Below are 17,542 nucleotides of genomic sequence, written 5' to 3'. Positions count from 1 at the left end.
CATACACTCAGGCTTGCACACTCATACACTCTGTCTTGCACACTCATTCACTCAGGCTTGCACACTCATACACTCAGGCTTGCACACTCATTCACTCAGGCTTGCACACTCATTCACTCAGTCTTGCACACTCATTCACTCAGGCTTGCACACTCATACACTCAGTCTTGCACACTCATTCATTCAAGCTTGCGCACTCATACACTCAGGCTTGCACACTCATACACTCAGTCTTGTACATAGGGCTGTTAAACATTTGTAAAAGAATATACAGAAGACCACACAGCTCCTTTAAATGGTGTAGTGTGCACACTTGCATTGCTTGTGTTGCATCATCATCCCCCCTTTGCTCTTGAAGCTAAAATTCCCCCTTAGTTGCGTAAACATTGACCACATGTGCCAGTATAATTACCAAAGACTAATCCCATTAACAGTTACATATATTTGTTTAACAGATTTAGCATTTAAATAAAATCATAGAAATTCATGTGGCAACACTTGGTTCATCACGTCATGTGAAGTATTGTACTTCTCTGTACAGCCCAATGGCAGTCACTGCGTGGGGAGCAGGAGGTCGGATGAGTTCACTTACATGCTCAGAAGAAAGGGTTCCAAAGGGCTCCTCTGCGTCTCCACAGCGGAACCCCATCTAGTGCGAGGGTTCTCTATTGTATCAAAACGGTTCAGTCTGGGTGTGTTTTCACACCTACCATAGAGGGTTCCATAAAAAGAACTAGAAAGGGTTCCCTAATGAACACAAAACATTTTTTCCAAATGTACATTCAAATATACAGTATTCACTGTATGATTAGGCAATCACTGGAAGATTTGTGTGAATTTCACAATTTAATTAGTAAATGCTATCACACCACACAAAGTTTCTCACTTTATATCACGGAAGTTGCAACAATTTCACTGCAACTTTGTACATTGCTACGAAGGTAATGTTATACAGAATCAAGAAATGTAACCTTTTGCTTTTTACAGAAGACTAGCACTTGCAGGAGTTGTAAATAATCGGTTAGGGCAGTTACAATAGCTGAGCTCTTTCTGGAAAAAAAAACATTTATGCGTAAACAACAAAAGGAAATAACGTGAATCATAGTCTAAAATGGCAGGCCACATTCAAACATGAGGTGTGAAATGTGTTGGAGAGCAACACCACACATATCCTGCCACAACGATGGTGCAAAAAAAAAAAGCCCCTTATCCAAGTGTAAATTAAATATCAAAAAACAACAGTGAGAGTCCAGTATCCCGCTTTTTTTAAATTTAAAAGCAGGGAAGCTTATTCAACATTTATGTACAGAGACAGCTAAAAAAGGCTTAAGGTATTTTGCTAAAGCCAATTACATGTATGATGGACTACTTGTCAGATTATAAGATATCAATAAACAAAGCAAAATGATTTGTTCAAAAGCATGTATTAACATAAAAGAAATGTAATGATGCAGAACAGGGTGCAAGCTATTGCCCCCTCACTCACCGGTTACACCGCTCATAGTCCACAAAATAAACCTAATGAACATTATTTTAATACATTATTAATGCATTAATATTATATTATTACATTACACCCATTTCACAAACATTGAATGGCATGAAGTAGTGGAGAACATCAGTGTTCTTCTCAGGATACATTTGGAGAACGCTAGAAATATCTAGAAATATTAAGGACAAATTTGGAGAAGGGTAAAAATATTTAGCAAATCTTAAAAATTTAACAAATTGATGCATTTAAGTTCTTTCTTCTTTTTTTGATTCACCCCCCCCCCCCCCCCCCCATAAAGTAAATGTTTACTCCTGTGTTGCTATGTGCTCATTCTGAAACCCCCATGGAACACAAATCATAGTAAGTGTGAATATTGCACCTTATTTATTTATTTATTTTTTGCAGGATGACGTGTTTGGTATGAGGTTTTCACACAGAGCTGTGTGGTTGGGGACATTTTTAAATAAACAAATAAATAAAAAGTGAGCGGACGTGGGGAGGGCAGGACTGAGGCCTATCTGGCTGATTACGTTGTTATTAACTTCAGAATGATAATGAAGGGATCCTCCAATGAAGAGGGGATGGTGCTGGGTCAACCCCTCCACCCCCCCCCCCACGAATGCACAAATGCATCTTTATTAGATGTACCATGTTCTTCATATACTATACCTTCAGAACGATGGTTAACGTCCACATATGGGGGTGACATAGCTCAGGAGGTAAGACCGATTGTCTGGCAGTCGGAGGGTTGCTGGTTCAAACCCCGCCCTGGGCGTGGCAAAGTGTCCTTGAGCAAGACACCTAACCCCTAACTGCTCTGGCGAATGAGAGGCATCAATTGTAAAGCGCTTTGGATAAAAGCGCTGTATAAATGCAGTCCATTTACCATTTACGTTTTACATAGGACCGGAGAGCAACACTGCCACCTGCTGGTTTGCTCATGAAATAAATCAACAGCCACAAAAAAAAGAAAAGGAAAACAGCACACCACCAGTTCACTTGATGCATTTTACATGTTCATGATCCAGTGGCTCAATCCAGTGTTCACTCTCTTACTATGAGGCAGTGCTGAATAGCATTGATAGCATCATCAGGTATTGTGGTCACTAAAGAAAGTATGACCCACTTTGACCCACCCTCTCACCTACAAGCCAGCGAAGCTCAGAAGCTTCGGACATCCGTTACTGACAGGAGAGGGAAGGTTGTGCAACGAGCCCGGCATTTATTCCGATGATCACTGCTAGGTGGCGCATGCGAGCTTCCTGATGAACACAGAAATTGCACGACGCCCCCCCCCCCCCTCATTAATTTTATGGCAGACAATAAAATTAAATTCACTTGTACGAGCTTATTTGACGAAAGATTCCTTATTCTGAACCCACTTACTCCTGTCAAACTTATTGGTGAGCGAGTTTGGTTTTTAAAACTCATTTTTCAACGTGCCATCCAGAAGTAATGACATTTTCCATGTAATTTGTCAAGCGTTTGTGATTAGATTATGCGCAGTCAGTCAGCCAAATTGAGTTCCTGTCACGTACTGAGGAAACAAATTGGAAGGAAACTGTACACTGGCCTTATGTTCATTTTCTGATGAGTAAGTACATATAGACTTCATAAAGTGCAGATAATGCCTTCACGAACACGCTGTTAATCATCTGCAAAGCATTCGCCTGATGCAGTGACGGTGTTATGCAACACTGCAGTGGGCTACAATACATTATACATTCGACTTGTGATGCCACCGCTCTACCACAAATTAAGTTTATGTTCAGAAATTTGTGTCACTCAGTGAACCCCTTAGAAGAGTTTGACTGATGATTAAGTAAGTTAAACGTGACTTTACACATTACGTTCATCCAATCAACTTTACTAATAGCCTACCTATATCGAAAAATGCAATTAAGATATTATGTAAAACTCTGTTTTATTAATTTGTATGTATATATTAATTTCAAATGTGACGAAGTCATGAATGTAAAATGATCCCGCGATTGGTTTTGCCAATGTTTCTAACCATCCAAGAAAACTCTTTGGTGGTCTGTGGGGGAGACGTCTTCTTTCCAACTGCTGCAAGCATGAGAAAAAAAAATCCCGAAAAATCTGAAAAACAGAAAGTTACTGCTTTGCTATTGGTCCGCTGGATATGCTTCAACCAATCACCAGCTGAATATGGCGTATCTTCTGCTGACAATAAACGTGCTTTTATGATAAACTACCGAGAGATCCGGTACAAAACAATCTTGAAAATGCTGGATGACTTCTGAACGACCAAAAGTGGTAAGTAATATTTTTGCATAAGACATATTTTTGTGGCAATTAGCTTATTTTGTTTTAAAGAACATATCTAGCTTGCTTTACCTTCTTGTATACATGAATCATCTCAGTCGTTCTCGTCACATTTCCATTACATAAATACTTGTCGTTAATGTGCCGCACGTTACAAATTAAGACAATCCGACATGACAGTCACGTAAACACTTGGCGTTTCAATTTCAGTTAATAAGCAACTGAAACTAATTTCTATTGAGCTTTGAGTGTCCGATTCCAGTTGTTGTGGAAGCCGTTCGTGAACTTAGTTCAGCAGTTTTGACATTATCTATGCGTTATTACAAATAGCCTACTTAGCATTGCATCTAATAAATAACAAGCTAGTTATAGTGAACATTGTAGTAATCGTTGTGCTGTTTGTCTGAAGTATAGTTAGTAGCCTAGTGTATCGTTTCCTTTACCAAAACACAAGTCGGTAAATATGTAAGTTGACTAATGTTCCCTTGCGATTCCCCAAGTCAAAATGGGACGAGTGCGCTTGCGAATCAAGGTTTGATGACATAACGATCCTGTAAGAATGCGTTTTATTTCGCGAGCTGCACAACAGATTTAGGCATTTTAGTTTGCTTGGCTCAGGCAAGTAAATGTGATTGAAGGGAGGAACTCGGTTTAATCCTGCGACTCCTTGTGAATTCCGTTGACAATGTAGGTCGGTGCAAACTGCTGCAGTAGGTGCGTGGTGAACAGCGCTGCAATTTCGAAAACAGGTATACATGGTGCGAATGCAATGGCAGTATTATTTACGTGTGTTTTGTGAACCGCAAAACACAATTTCCACGTGGTTTATAAAACAAATCTTGTTTTACAGATATCAAGTGTGGTTAAAGTTCACATTCTCAGCTTTTATAAAGGGGCATTTTTAAAATACATTTCGGTTTCACCATTTTTCACCATTACAGCACTGTACAGCACCCATTACACCCAAACATGGAATGGCATGAAGTAGTGAACAGTGTTCTTCTCAGGATACGTTTGGAGAACGCTAGAAATATCTAGAAATATTAAGGACAAATTTGGAGAAGGGTAAAAATATTTAGCAAATCTTAAAAATTTAACAAATTGATGCATTTAAGTTCTTTTTTTGATTCACTCCCCCCCCCCCCCAAAAAAAATGTTCACTCCTGTGTTGCTATGTGCTCGTTCTGAAACCCCCATGGAACACAAACCATAGTAAGTGTGAATATTGCACCTTATTTATTTTTTGCAGGATGACGTGTTTGGTATGAGCTTTTCACACAGAGCTGTGTGGTTGGGGACATTTTCAAATAAACAAATAAATAAATAAAAAGTGAGCGGACATGTGGAGGGCAGGACTGAGGCCTATTTGGCTGATTAAGTTTATTTATGCAAAATACTGTTGGCGCTATTAATTTATTCACTTCAGAATGATAATGAAGGGGTCCTCCAAGGAATAGGGGATTGGTGCTGGGTCAACCCCCAACCGCAACCTCACCCTACCTAATGTTTTATAATATTCATCTCTGTTACGAATGCATCTTTAATTAGATGTACCATATTCTTCATGTACTATACCTTCAGAATGATGGTTATTGTCCACTGGAGAGCAACACTGCCACCTGCTGGTTCAACCATGAAATAAAACAGCAACCCGGGGGAAAAAAAAAAAAAAAGAAAAAAGGAAAACGGCACAACACCCGTTTGCTTGACTCCATGCATTTTACATGTTCACGATCCAGTGTGTTACGACCCGGTAGTCCGGGGCTCCAGGGGTATTTTAGGGGTCGGATTACCGGGAGATGGAACGTGTAGGATGAGCGGATGGGGGACGAAATAACAACACCACGCCGTAATATAGTGACAAGTGTTTAGTTGAGAAAAAAAGTGACAATAGTGAAATAGGTGCTGTTTACAAAAGAAACCAATATATACAGACTGTACACTCAACCGAAGACTGGAACCACTGGAGTGTTGCCAAAGGAAAGAAAGTAACAAAACCAAACAAAGCTAGCTTTAACAAAAAGCAGAAGACTGTCTACCTAGAAATACTAAACAAACGCCTAACTACCTACTCTAGCTACCCAAACCTAAATACAAGGGGTGGCAAGCACTCCTATTCTAATATGTCTAGACATTCATAGCCTATAAATCCACCCTACGTCTTAATGTATAGAGGCCTCTCTCTTACATATCCCAGTCTCGGCGTGGCCGACAACGGGACAACGCCAGGGTAAGACAAAGGGAAAACACATACACTGCTAACCAACAAACGGGTAGGAAGAAATACATACGAAACCACAGCGACAAGCGCGAAGAATCACGAACATAGAAGGAATGAAAGACTGGATTGCGTTCATCTTTACAGATATGACCGGTGGGTTTTTGAACTGCGGGAAACTTCCTCTGATTGGGTAAAGCGGAAGGAAGTAGGGTAATGATGATTGATGGGTTGAATGGCGAATGGCAGCAGGAGGGAGGACTTAGAGAGAGAGTGAAGGGAGAGACAACAAAACATACCAGAACGCAACACAGTGGCTCAATCCAGTGTTCACTCTCTTACTATGAGGCAGAGCTGAGTAGCATTGATAGCATCACCAGGTATTGTGGTCACTAAAGAAAGTATGTATTTTCTTACTTGGAGCCATAGAGAATGCAAAACAACAGGTAAAAATCTGAAATTCTGAATTTTGCTGGAAATTACCTGTAAAAACATTTTAGCCCTTTTTTTTATTTTGTAGAGACTGTTCATGCACCTAGTTCAGAAAAATATATAAACCTAAAGGAGAGTATGGAATTGGAAAATTGTCCCAATCCACCCAAAATACTTAATATCAAAGTGTGTTTTGAAGTACTGATTTATTAATTATTATTTATATTATTGTTTATTAATTATGTAATTATTAAATCTTATTAATATTTGTAATTATTTTGTATATTAAGTTTTAATTCTTTTACATCATACAAGTGTCTTGCATGGCAAAAACATGTTGCAGTGAAAATATACACACATACACATTCACACACACACACAAGCGCACGCGCGCACACACACACACACACAAGCACACACACGCACTCACACACACATACACACAAGCACATGCACACACATATACGCACACACACACAAGCACACACACACACACACACACACACAAGCACACACACACACACACTCAAACACACACAAATACACACGCACATTCACACATGCACACACACACAGGCACACACAGGGTGCAGTATGACCAATAAATGACTTAAGTGTAATTTTAATGATGGCGTTTGCTCATTGAAATACATGAAACATGTGAAGTATTATTTTCTCAAAGTCCAAGTCTTATGACATTGTTAGCAAATCATCAGACAAACAACAAACAGATGTCCAGTCTCAAATATTCAGTACAAATGGCGGCATGTTAGATACTGCTAATCAATTCTATTGAGAGTGAGATTAGCAGTAGGCCTAATGAGCTCAGTGAGGTTACATAAGCTTCTTGTGTTTTTTGTAGACATGGGCTTGAAAATGGATGTTGGTGGGTTTAATTGTTAGGCGAGTCTGTACTGTTGGGTTTTATATGAGCTGTTTAACGTGAATTTCTTGTAACATTATCTGAAAAAAGACATAATGTCAGGTTTCTGTTCCTGTTTTCCTTTTTCAGCCGCCAGATGGCAGTAGTTCTGTTCCTTTTCCGTTTAATTGTATCCAATTATTCTATTGTTTTTCATTTGTGTCTAGTTATCCCTTCCCTCTGTGGTCTGATTGTGCATTGTGCCCTCCTGTGTCTCGTTAGGGTCTTGTCTATTTAAGTTCTCTTCTTCCGTGACTTGGGTGCTGGCTCCTTGTGTTTTCGCTTGTGTTTCTATGTGTGGTTCTCACCGAGTGTCTGCCTGTGTTCCTGCCTCTGTTTTGCCTGAGAGTTTGCCCGTGTTTCCCCGTGCCTGTTTTTGTCCGTCTGTTTCTGCCCTGCCTGTTTGGCTTCTTGTGATTTTTGGATTTTCTGTTTTTGGGATTTGCCCTGCGAGGTTTTGTTTGGTTATCTGTGTTTGTTCTTGAGTTTTTGTAATTTCTGTATGTGAAGTTCCCTTTTGGAGTTCTTGGGTTTTGTTTTACTCTGCATTTGGGTCCATTCCCTCACCAATCCGTGACACATAATTGATAATAAAATTCAAGTAAATATGTAAATTATCACATTAAAACACACAGATATGCTGTTAACAGGATATGTGTTTAATCTGGGCGAGGAATGGCCAGTGGATTACAGTTAGTTTATTTTTCAGTATTTCACTGCAAAGTTAGGGATCTTGCAGAACCTTAATGTTAATGCTAATCTTGCATGTAGCCATATATTTAGAATAAATTATACAGCACATGGCATAAAAAGTGTTTGCTTCAGTTTACTAGTGTACATCTAAATCTCTGCATGTTTCCTATCAATATCCCAGATTTTTATAATCATAAAAGTAATTTCATATAATGACACAAGGAGGCGCCATTATCCCGCTTGCACCAGTGGTAATATCACATTTTCTATTCTTTCCCAAAGAACTTAACACTCTGTGCGTGACATTCAAAAATCGGCTTAATTGTATTTTTTTTAAAAACATTTTTTTTAAAGGTTTTGAGGAATGCATAAAGAATTCACAAAACATGTGCATTTTGATTTCTTTAAACAAAAAAATATTAAATAGACATTAGATGAAAGACTTTCAAAGAATAGTAATTAAGCAATTAAATTACCCATTATAAAAAGAGCATCAGCAATGCATGTCCTGCATTCAGCAAGCGAAAATTAACCATTTGTATCCTTCACTGAAAAACTAGTATTACTGGTGCTACTCCAAAGTGAATTTGAGTTCCTTTTTATTTCATTTTTTCACAGTAGCTAAAACTAAATATATAACCACTTCCCCATTTCAAATTTTAACATTAGCAGAAGTTTGCATTTCCAACAACTATATTTTCTTTCCAGAAATCTGTAAAGGAAATCCCAGAAAGACTTCTCATATGCAGATGTACGTTTTGTCAGAACCTAAAAAAAGACTTGAACAAATTACGTCTGCAGTAAAATTAAAATGAACGAATTATCTTCTAATTCCGGTTGCCAGGACCACATCTGCGTATATCACCGAGTCCTCTTCAGCAGGAAGATTGTCAGGCTAAATGAGAGAACGTTTTAAAAGGCTTGCAGCTGTAGATATTGCATTGCATATTTTTCAAGAGCATGAAAAGTTTTTCAAGAAAATGTGTGCTTTTGTTTTAAATAAACGAACAATAAATAAATTAAATAAATGCTTACAGCAAGTGCGGCTGATGTACTGGAGTCAGCTTCTGTTGAAAGAAAGCAGAAGTCAGAGGATGGAGAAGCAAAATGGAGGATGTAAAAATACATGTGAACATTTTCACGCCGCATGCAGTGTGGTTAGCGCGTTCAGGCTAATGCGCGAGCTGGGAGATGCATGCCTTAAGCGTCTTAAACGATCTGATGCAGAAACACAGTGGACGATTCGTGCAGGATAATACTACCTTTTTTCATTTAAAAATGCACTGCATTATAATTGGCGTCGTCTGGGGTCTGTGCATCACCTTTGGCGGAGGGTTGGGTGGGGAGGGGTGTGGGAGGGGGGCGGTTGGATTGGGTGTACAGAGAAACAGACAGAAAACACAATTAAAATAAATTTTCTGGCTGAAACCACAACGCTTCTGTACATATCACTGAGTGAAACAAATAAGAGGCAAAATACCAAGAATCCAATGAACAATGTTTCAGCCATTCTCAATATGTTTCTCTTTTATCTTTTTATGTTTAGTCTTTCATTGGGAGTTGACTGTTATGGCCTGTCTCACATGTTGTAAAAAATAAACAAATAAAGAGGCCAAAAAAACAATAAAAAGGCAACAAAAAAAAAAACAAAACCGAGTTCATTTTTGAAATGCACAGCCAGGGACATGTAGGAGAAATTTCATATTTTGTTGTTTTTACTGCCAGAAGCACTTCATTCTAAGTTAAATATGCAAATTTGTAAAAACATTTTCAAAATTATTGTCATCCTATCCAATGATATTTTATGCTGATTAAAATGAGATAAAAGCATCATGAAGTAAATAAACAATGCATTTCATAATGAACGTTAAATATTTAAAAAACATATTTATATAGTGCTTTGTTTTCCTGACCTTGATGTCTCCGACGACAGTAGATTATGAAAGCTGTTCCCAGGATTATGAGAAGAAGATCACAGAGGCAGACTAGTGACAGATAAATTATATGGTTTCCTATGAAAAATAAATAAATAAACAACTATTAATGAGTAACAAACAGGGATAGATAGCTGTACAGAAACACACACACATACACACACACACACACACACACACGCATGCATACGCACGCACACACATACACAGACACACACTGCATACTCCAATTTTAGATTTGTAATCAGTTCACATGGTTGAAGTGCACATTCTGATCTTTTATTTAAGAGTATTTTTGTACAAAGGAAGCCATTATTAGGCTGAGAAATAAGAAGAAGAAGAAAGAACAGAGACATATCTTAGGCTAACCAAAATCAACTGTTTGAAACATCACTAAGAAGAAAGAGAGCAGTGGAGCGCTCAGACATCTGGTACCTGGGACACCTTCTGCTATAAACATTATGTTTGTCTCTTCGGCAATACATTACATTACATTACAGGCATTTGGCAGATGCTCTTATCCAGAGCGACGTACAATACGAAGATTATTTACACAGACCGGTGTTTTGGATTTATCAACAATATGTACTTACAAACATGCGTACATGCTTACATGCTGACATGAATACATGCACGCATACATACAATAAATACATATGAACACACATGCATGCATACACATATGTGTGTAGGCCTCCATACATAATACGTGCATACATACGAACATGTACGTGCAGACGCAGACGCAGACGCATGCACACACACACTGATTTTGTGCAGATGCTTCAGTAGGGTCCTGGCCCGGTCTGTCTGTGACTCTCGCTCCCTCACCTCCAGCAGAGGGGCCGGGGGGCCGTGTGGCTCGGCTCTTCATCAGTGTGAACGGGACCAGCGCTCGGAGCCGGCTCTGGTGGAACACGGCGCACTCCCAAGCGCTCTGCGCCAGCGTGACGTTCCTCACCACGAGCCGGAACTCGCCCGCGGGCGCCCGTGCCTTGGGGTTGGAGAACTTTCGTTGACTCCGCGTGTCGATCCACAGCAGTCTGGTGGAGTTCTTCAGGTGTGAAACGGCACAGACCAGGGAGCCATCCTCTCCCTCATTCAGCTCCATGGGCTCGGAGTACACTGCAGGGGCAGACACACACAATGCTGTGACTTAACATAACATAACATAATGTAGCATAACACAACACTACACTACACTACACAATACAACACAACACAACACAACCTAACACAACACAACACAATATAACATAGCGACAAAAACATTACATAACATAATGTAGCACGACACGACACGACACAACGACAAGAACAACGACAAGTCCCATACAGTTTTACATGTGCTAATACTAGTACCAGTGCAATAGTCTGAACCACGGCTGCCCAACCCTGCTCTACCATCCTGTATGTTTGGAGATCTACTGTCCTGTACGTCTTCACTCCAACCCTAACAAAGCACATCTCATTCAACAGCTAGAGATCTACTGTCCTGTACGTCTTCACTCCAATCCTAACAAAGCACACCTCATTCAACGGCTAGAGATCATCTCATAGAGCTGCCAATTAGTAGAGTCTAGTGTGCCAAATTAAGTTAGAAATGAAAACCTATAGGATGGTAGATCTCCAGGAGCAGGGTTGGGCAGCCCTGGTCCAAACAGTTTGGCATGCTAATACCATTTAAACTCCTCAAAATTACATTCCGTTTTTAACGAGCAAACACATTTTCTGTCTCCGTTTTTTATTGAAATGTAGCCAAACATGAGAGCTCAGGGCTGAGTAGGTCTGCTGCAGGGGATTTGCTGGAAGATCAAATTTATTTTTGTAAAAAGCATTTTTGCAGTTCTTAAATAAGCGTAATAGTGGGGAATGTATAATGGCTGACATTACCTTTCACTGTAATTATTTCATAAGTGCATTGCTTGTGAAGTTCATCGCCATCACAAAGAGTGCATTGATATTGTCCAGAGTCATTCCAGAGCAGAGGAGAGATGCTCAGTGAAAATTTGTTTTCGGACTCATTCTTCTTTACTTCAGACCGATTTCCAAAGTGCACCAGGTCTGAGCCAGACCGTTTGCAGTCTCCTTCAGACCCAGTCTGTCCTGAGCCAGACCGTGTGCAGTCTCCTTCAGACCCAGTCTGTCCTGAGCCAGACCGTTTGCAGTCTCCTTCAGACCCAGTCTGTCTCCAGCTCCAAAAGCCCTCAAGCGTTGCTCCTAATTGAGCGTCACAAGAGAGATGCAACGAGCCGGTCTTGCTGATTCTGTATACAGGCGTGCTATTCTTCATACCTGGGAAAAAATAATTCATTAGCTTGATATGTATGTATGTAAAGTATGTATGTGCATATAATTACAGTCAAAATTATATTCAGACAAAGTTGCATATGTTTCTGCTTATATAATTTATAAAATTGAAATAATTAACTAGTTTTCAGCTCAGTATATGTAATTTGTAATATTTAATTCAATATGGTAATGTTTCAATCTGTAATATGTAATTCAATACTGTATTTGCCCAGCTGTATTTTCAGTTCCACTGCAGATTTTTCCTCTGTTCCATTGATACAGTAGTAAAGGCCTTCATTCATTTTCTGGAAGTTTTCCACCAGCAGATCTGCAGTGTTGTTGACCACTAATGTCTTGATGTTACTTGATGTCTGATTGGAGCCCCATTCCCACTTCGGAGGAAAACTTGTCTTTGATGTGCAACGTAACGCGGCATCCAATTCACGCGGTACCTGGATGACTTCTATCTAGCAGAACAAACATTAAAATGGTTTCCACGCATTCACAAATAATTCAGCCAAATACACAACCAACCAATTCTTGAAATCAGATGGAAATATTTATGCCCTTCTACATCCGAAAGCTTTTCACAAGAGATGACCGTTACTCTGAAACAGCCCTGCTATGTAACCCTTTTGATGGTCAGATGTTAACTTACCTTTTGCAAAAACAGGAGTATATCCTGGTGTAAGAAACAACAGAATCCAGCAACCAATGGTAAAATGATGAATCATTGTTTAATATTGAAGTGTGCATCTGATGGTGTCAGGGATTATTGCTCATGAGCAAAGCAGAGTGGAACTCCACATCATGCTTCCTCTCAGCAAGGAGGTGGGTGCAGTAATATCATTTCACCCTGTAAGAGATATATATATATATATATATATACACGTCACAGAAGGAAGCTAAGCTTAGCCACCAACTGTGGGATAGTTGCTTCCTTTTGTCACTCAGTAAAGCAAACAAAAAACTCAAGTCCAGTTAGAAAGAGCCTGCTTGTCATCATTTGATTTCAAAAGCAAAGTATCATTTATTAAAATGTGCAGTACCCTTCCTTCAGTTATTGTATTTCCTTATTGTATTTGTAATTGTATTTCTTTTTTGGTTCATACTTGCTGCTTAAAATTTTTGATTTTTAACTTCATGGGGCCATGAGGGTATTTAATCTCCAACACAACATTCATCATCGCGACAAAGTGCATTTAGCTCCACCAAGTGCGGAATGTTCCATTGAATAGAACCCGGACCTCCTATGGCGAGAGGAAATAATGAAGTATAAAGAAAAAAAAAACATTTATGCGTAAACAACAAAAGGAAATAACATGAATCATAGTCTAAAATGGCAGGCCACATTCAAACATGAGGTGTGAAATGTGTTGGAGAGCAACACTACACATATCCTGCCACAACAATGGTGCAAAAAAAAATTCCCCTCATCCAAGTGTAAATTAAATATTAAAAACAACAGTGAGAGTCCAGTATCCCGCTTTTTTTAATTTAAAAGCAGGGAAGCTTATTCAACATTTATGTACAGAGACAGCTAAAAAAGGCTTAAGGTATTTTGCTAAAGCCAATTACATGTATGATGGACTACTTGTCAGATTATAAGATATCAATAAATAAAGCAAAATGATTTGTTCAAAAGCATGTATTAACATAAAAGAAATGTAATGATGCAGAACAGAGTGCAAGCTATTGCCCCCTCACTCACCAGTTACACTGCTCATAGTCCACAAAATAGACCTAATGAACATTATTTTAATACATTATTAATGTATTAATATTATATTATTACATTACACCCATTTCACAAACACGGAAAGCATAAAGTAGTGGAGAACATCAGTGTTTTTCTCAGGATAAATTTGGAGAAGGGAAGAAATATCTAGTAAATCTTAAAAATCTTAAAAATTGAACAAATGTTTACTCTTCTGTTGCTATGTGCTCATTCTGAAACCCCCATGGAACACAAACCGTAAGTGCGAATATTGCATTCAATTTTTATACTTTTTAGCAGGATGACTTGTTTGGTATGAGCTGTTCAGCAATTGTGTGGTTGGGAAATTTTTTATTTAAAATATTTTTTTAAAATAAATAAATAAATAAATAAATAAATAAATAAATAAAAAAAAGTGGAGGGCATGTGGAGGGCAGGACTGAGGCCTATCTGGCTGATTAAGTTTGTTTATGCAAAATACTGTTGGCGCTATTAAGCTGAAGCTGTTAATTTATTCATTTCAGAATGATGATGGGGTCCTTCAAAGAATAGGGGATTGGTGCTGGGTCAACCCCCAACCCCCCAACCCCCCAACCCCAACCTCACCCAACCCCTACTTTTTTTTTTTTTTTTAAAGAAGTAGTTTCATAATATTCATCTCTGTTACGAATGCATCTTTATTAGATGTGCCATATTCTTCATATACTAGACCTTCAGAATGATGGTTATTGTCCACTGGAGAGCAACACTGCCACCTGCTGGTTCACCCATGAAATAAAACAACAGCAACCGAAAAAAAAAGAAAAGGAAAACGGCACAACACCAGTTTGCTTTACTCCATGCATTTTACATGTTCACGATCCAGTGTGTTACGACCCGGTAGTCCGGGGCTCCAGGGGTATTTTAGGGCTCGGATTACCGGGAGATGGAACGTGTAGGATGAGCGGATGGGGGACGAAATAACAACAGCACGCCGTAATATAGTGACAAGTGTTTAGTTGAGAAAAAAAGTGACAATAGTGAAATAGGTGCTGTTTACAAAAGAAACCAATATATACAGACTGTACACTCAACCGAAGACTGGAACCACTGGAGTGCTGCCAAAGGAAAGAAAGTAACAAAACCAAACAAAGCTAGCTTTAACAAAAAGCAGAAGACTGTCTACCTAGAAATACTAAACAAACGCCTAACTACCTACTCTAGCTACCCAAACCTAAATACAAGGGTTGGCAAGCACTCCTATTCTAATATGTCTAGACATTTACAGCCTATATATCCACCCTACGTGTTAATGTATAGAGGCCTCTCTCTTACCTATCCCAGTCTCGGCGTGGCCGACAACAGGACAACGCCAGGGTAAGACAAAGGGAAAACACATACACAGCTAACCAACAAACGGGTAGGAAGAAATACATACGAAAACACAGCGACAAGCGCGAAGAATCACGAACATAGAAGGAATGAATGACTGGATTGCGTTCTTCATTACAGATATGACCGGTGGGTTTTTGAACTGCGGAAAACTTCCTCTGATTGGGTAAAGCGGGAGGAAGTAGTGTAATGATGATTGATGGGTTGAATGGCGAATGGCAGCAGGAGGGAGGACTTAGAGAGAGAGTGAAGGGAGAGACAACAAAACATACCAGAACGCAACACAGTGGCTCAATCCAGTGTTCACTCTCTTACTATGAGGCAGTGCTGAGTAGCATTGATAGCATCATCAGGTATTGTGGTCACTAAAGAAAGTATGTATTTTCTTACTTGGAGCCATAGAGAATGCAAAACAACAGGTAAAAATCTGAAATTCTGAATTTTGCTGGAAATTACCTGTAAAAACATTTTAGCCCTTTTTTTTATTTTGTAGAGACTGTTCATGCACCTAGTTCAGAAAAATATATAAACCTAAAGGAGAGTATGGAATTGGAAAATTGTCACAATCCACCCGAAATACTTAATACCAAAGTGTGTTTTGAAGTACTGATTGATTAATTATTATTGATATTATTGCTTATTAATTATGTAATTATTAAATCATATTAATATTTGTAATTATTTTGTATATTAAGTTTTAATTCTTTTACCTCATACAAATGTCTTGCATGGCAAAAACATGTTGCAGTGAAAATATTTCGAAAGTATTATTTCTACTTTTACTGAATGTCCCTTGCAGTGCAGGAGAGGTTCATATGGGACAAAAAATGAATGGTCGGGTCTTGCGCACGTGCACGCGCACGCACACACACACAAGCACACGCACACGCACACACACGCACTCACACACACACAAGCACACGCACACACATACACACTCACACACACACACACAAGCACACGCGCACACACACACACACAAGCACTCACACACACATACACACAAGCACATGCACACACATATACGCACACACACACACACACACACACACACTCAAACACACACATACACACGCACATTCACACATGCACACACACACACAGGCACACAGTATGACCAATAAATGACTTAAGTGTAATTTTAATGATGGCGTTTGCTCATTGAAATACATGAAACATGTGTAGTATTATTTTCTCAAAGTCCAAGTCTTATGACATTGTTAACAAATCATCAGACAAACAACAAACAGATGTCCAGTCTCAAATATTCAGTACAAATAATGGCATGTTAGATACTGCTAATCAATTCTATTGAGAGTGAGATTAGCAGTAGGCCGAATGACCTCAGTGAGGTTACATAAGCTTCTTGTGTTTTTTGTAGACATGGGCTTGAAACTGGATGTTGGTGGGTTTAATTATTAGGCGAGTCTGTACTGTTGGGTTTTATATGAGCTGTTTAACGTGAATTTCTTCTGTGAATGTATCAGCATAAATGGGTAGCCTACATACCTGAATGAAATTTAAGCTATAAAAGCCATGATAGATAACATTATCTGAAAACAGACATACCGTCAGGTTTCTGTTCCTGTTTTCTGTCTTCCTTTTTCGGCCGCCAGATGGCAGTAGTTCTGTTCCATTTCCCTGTTTAATTGTATTATTGGTTCCAATTATTCTAGTGTTTTTCAGTTGTGTCTAGTTATCCCTTCCCTCTGTGGTCTGATTGTGCATTGTGCCCTCCTGTGTCTCGTTAGGGTCTTGTCTATTTAAGTTCTCTTCTTCCCTGACTCGGGTGCTGGCTCCTTGTGTTTTCGCTTGTGTTTCCGCGTGTGTTCCTGCCTCTGTTTTGCCTGAGAGTTTGCCCGTGTTTCCCCATGCCTGTTTTTGTCCGTCTGTTTCTGCCCTGCCTGTTTGGCTTCTTGTGATTTTTGGATTTTCTGTTTTCTGTTTTTGGGATTTGCCCTGCGAGGTTTTGTTTGGTTATCTGTGTTTGTTCTTGAGTTTTTGTAATTGCTGTATGTGAAGTTCCCTTTTGGAGTTCTTGGGTTTTGTTTTACTCTGCATTTGGGTCCATTCCCTCACCAATCCGTGACACATAATTGATAATAAAATTCAAGTAAATATGTAAATTATCACATTAAAACACACAGATATGCTGTTTACAGGATATGTGTTTAATCTGGGCGAG

General features: G+C 39.1%; 1 protein-coding gene across 1 annotated transcript in view; it reads right to left on the bottom strand.

Moving 5' to 3' along the window:
• Nucleotides 1-7,651: 7,651 nt before the first annotated feature.
• Nucleotides 7,652-17,542, bottom strand: part of LOC118235227 — a 30,780-nt gene continuing 20,889 nt past the window's right edge. Inside the window, exons 5-6 of the mRNA XM_035432375.1 lie at nt 9,079-9,110; nt 7,652-8,938 (exon numbers count right to left, since the gene is read on the bottom strand). Of these exons, the coding sequence (XP_035288266.1) occupies nt 8,864-8,938; nt 9,079-9,110 (107 nt within the window). The 3' untranslated portion in view covers nt 7,652-8,863. The remainder of the gene's footprint in view (nt 8,939-9,078; nt 9,111-17,542) is intronic.

This window comes from Anguilla anguilla, chromosome 9, assembly GCF_013347855.1.
Source record: "Anguilla anguilla isolate fAngAng1 chromosome 9, fAngAng1.pri, whole genome shotgun sequence".
In the NCBI taxonomy this organism is placed as follows: Eukaryota; Metazoa; Chordata; class Actinopteri; order Anguilliformes; family Anguillidae; genus Anguilla; species Anguilla anguilla.
Note: the sequence above shows the minus strand (reverse complement) of the source record. Positions and strands in the feature narration are given on the sequence as shown.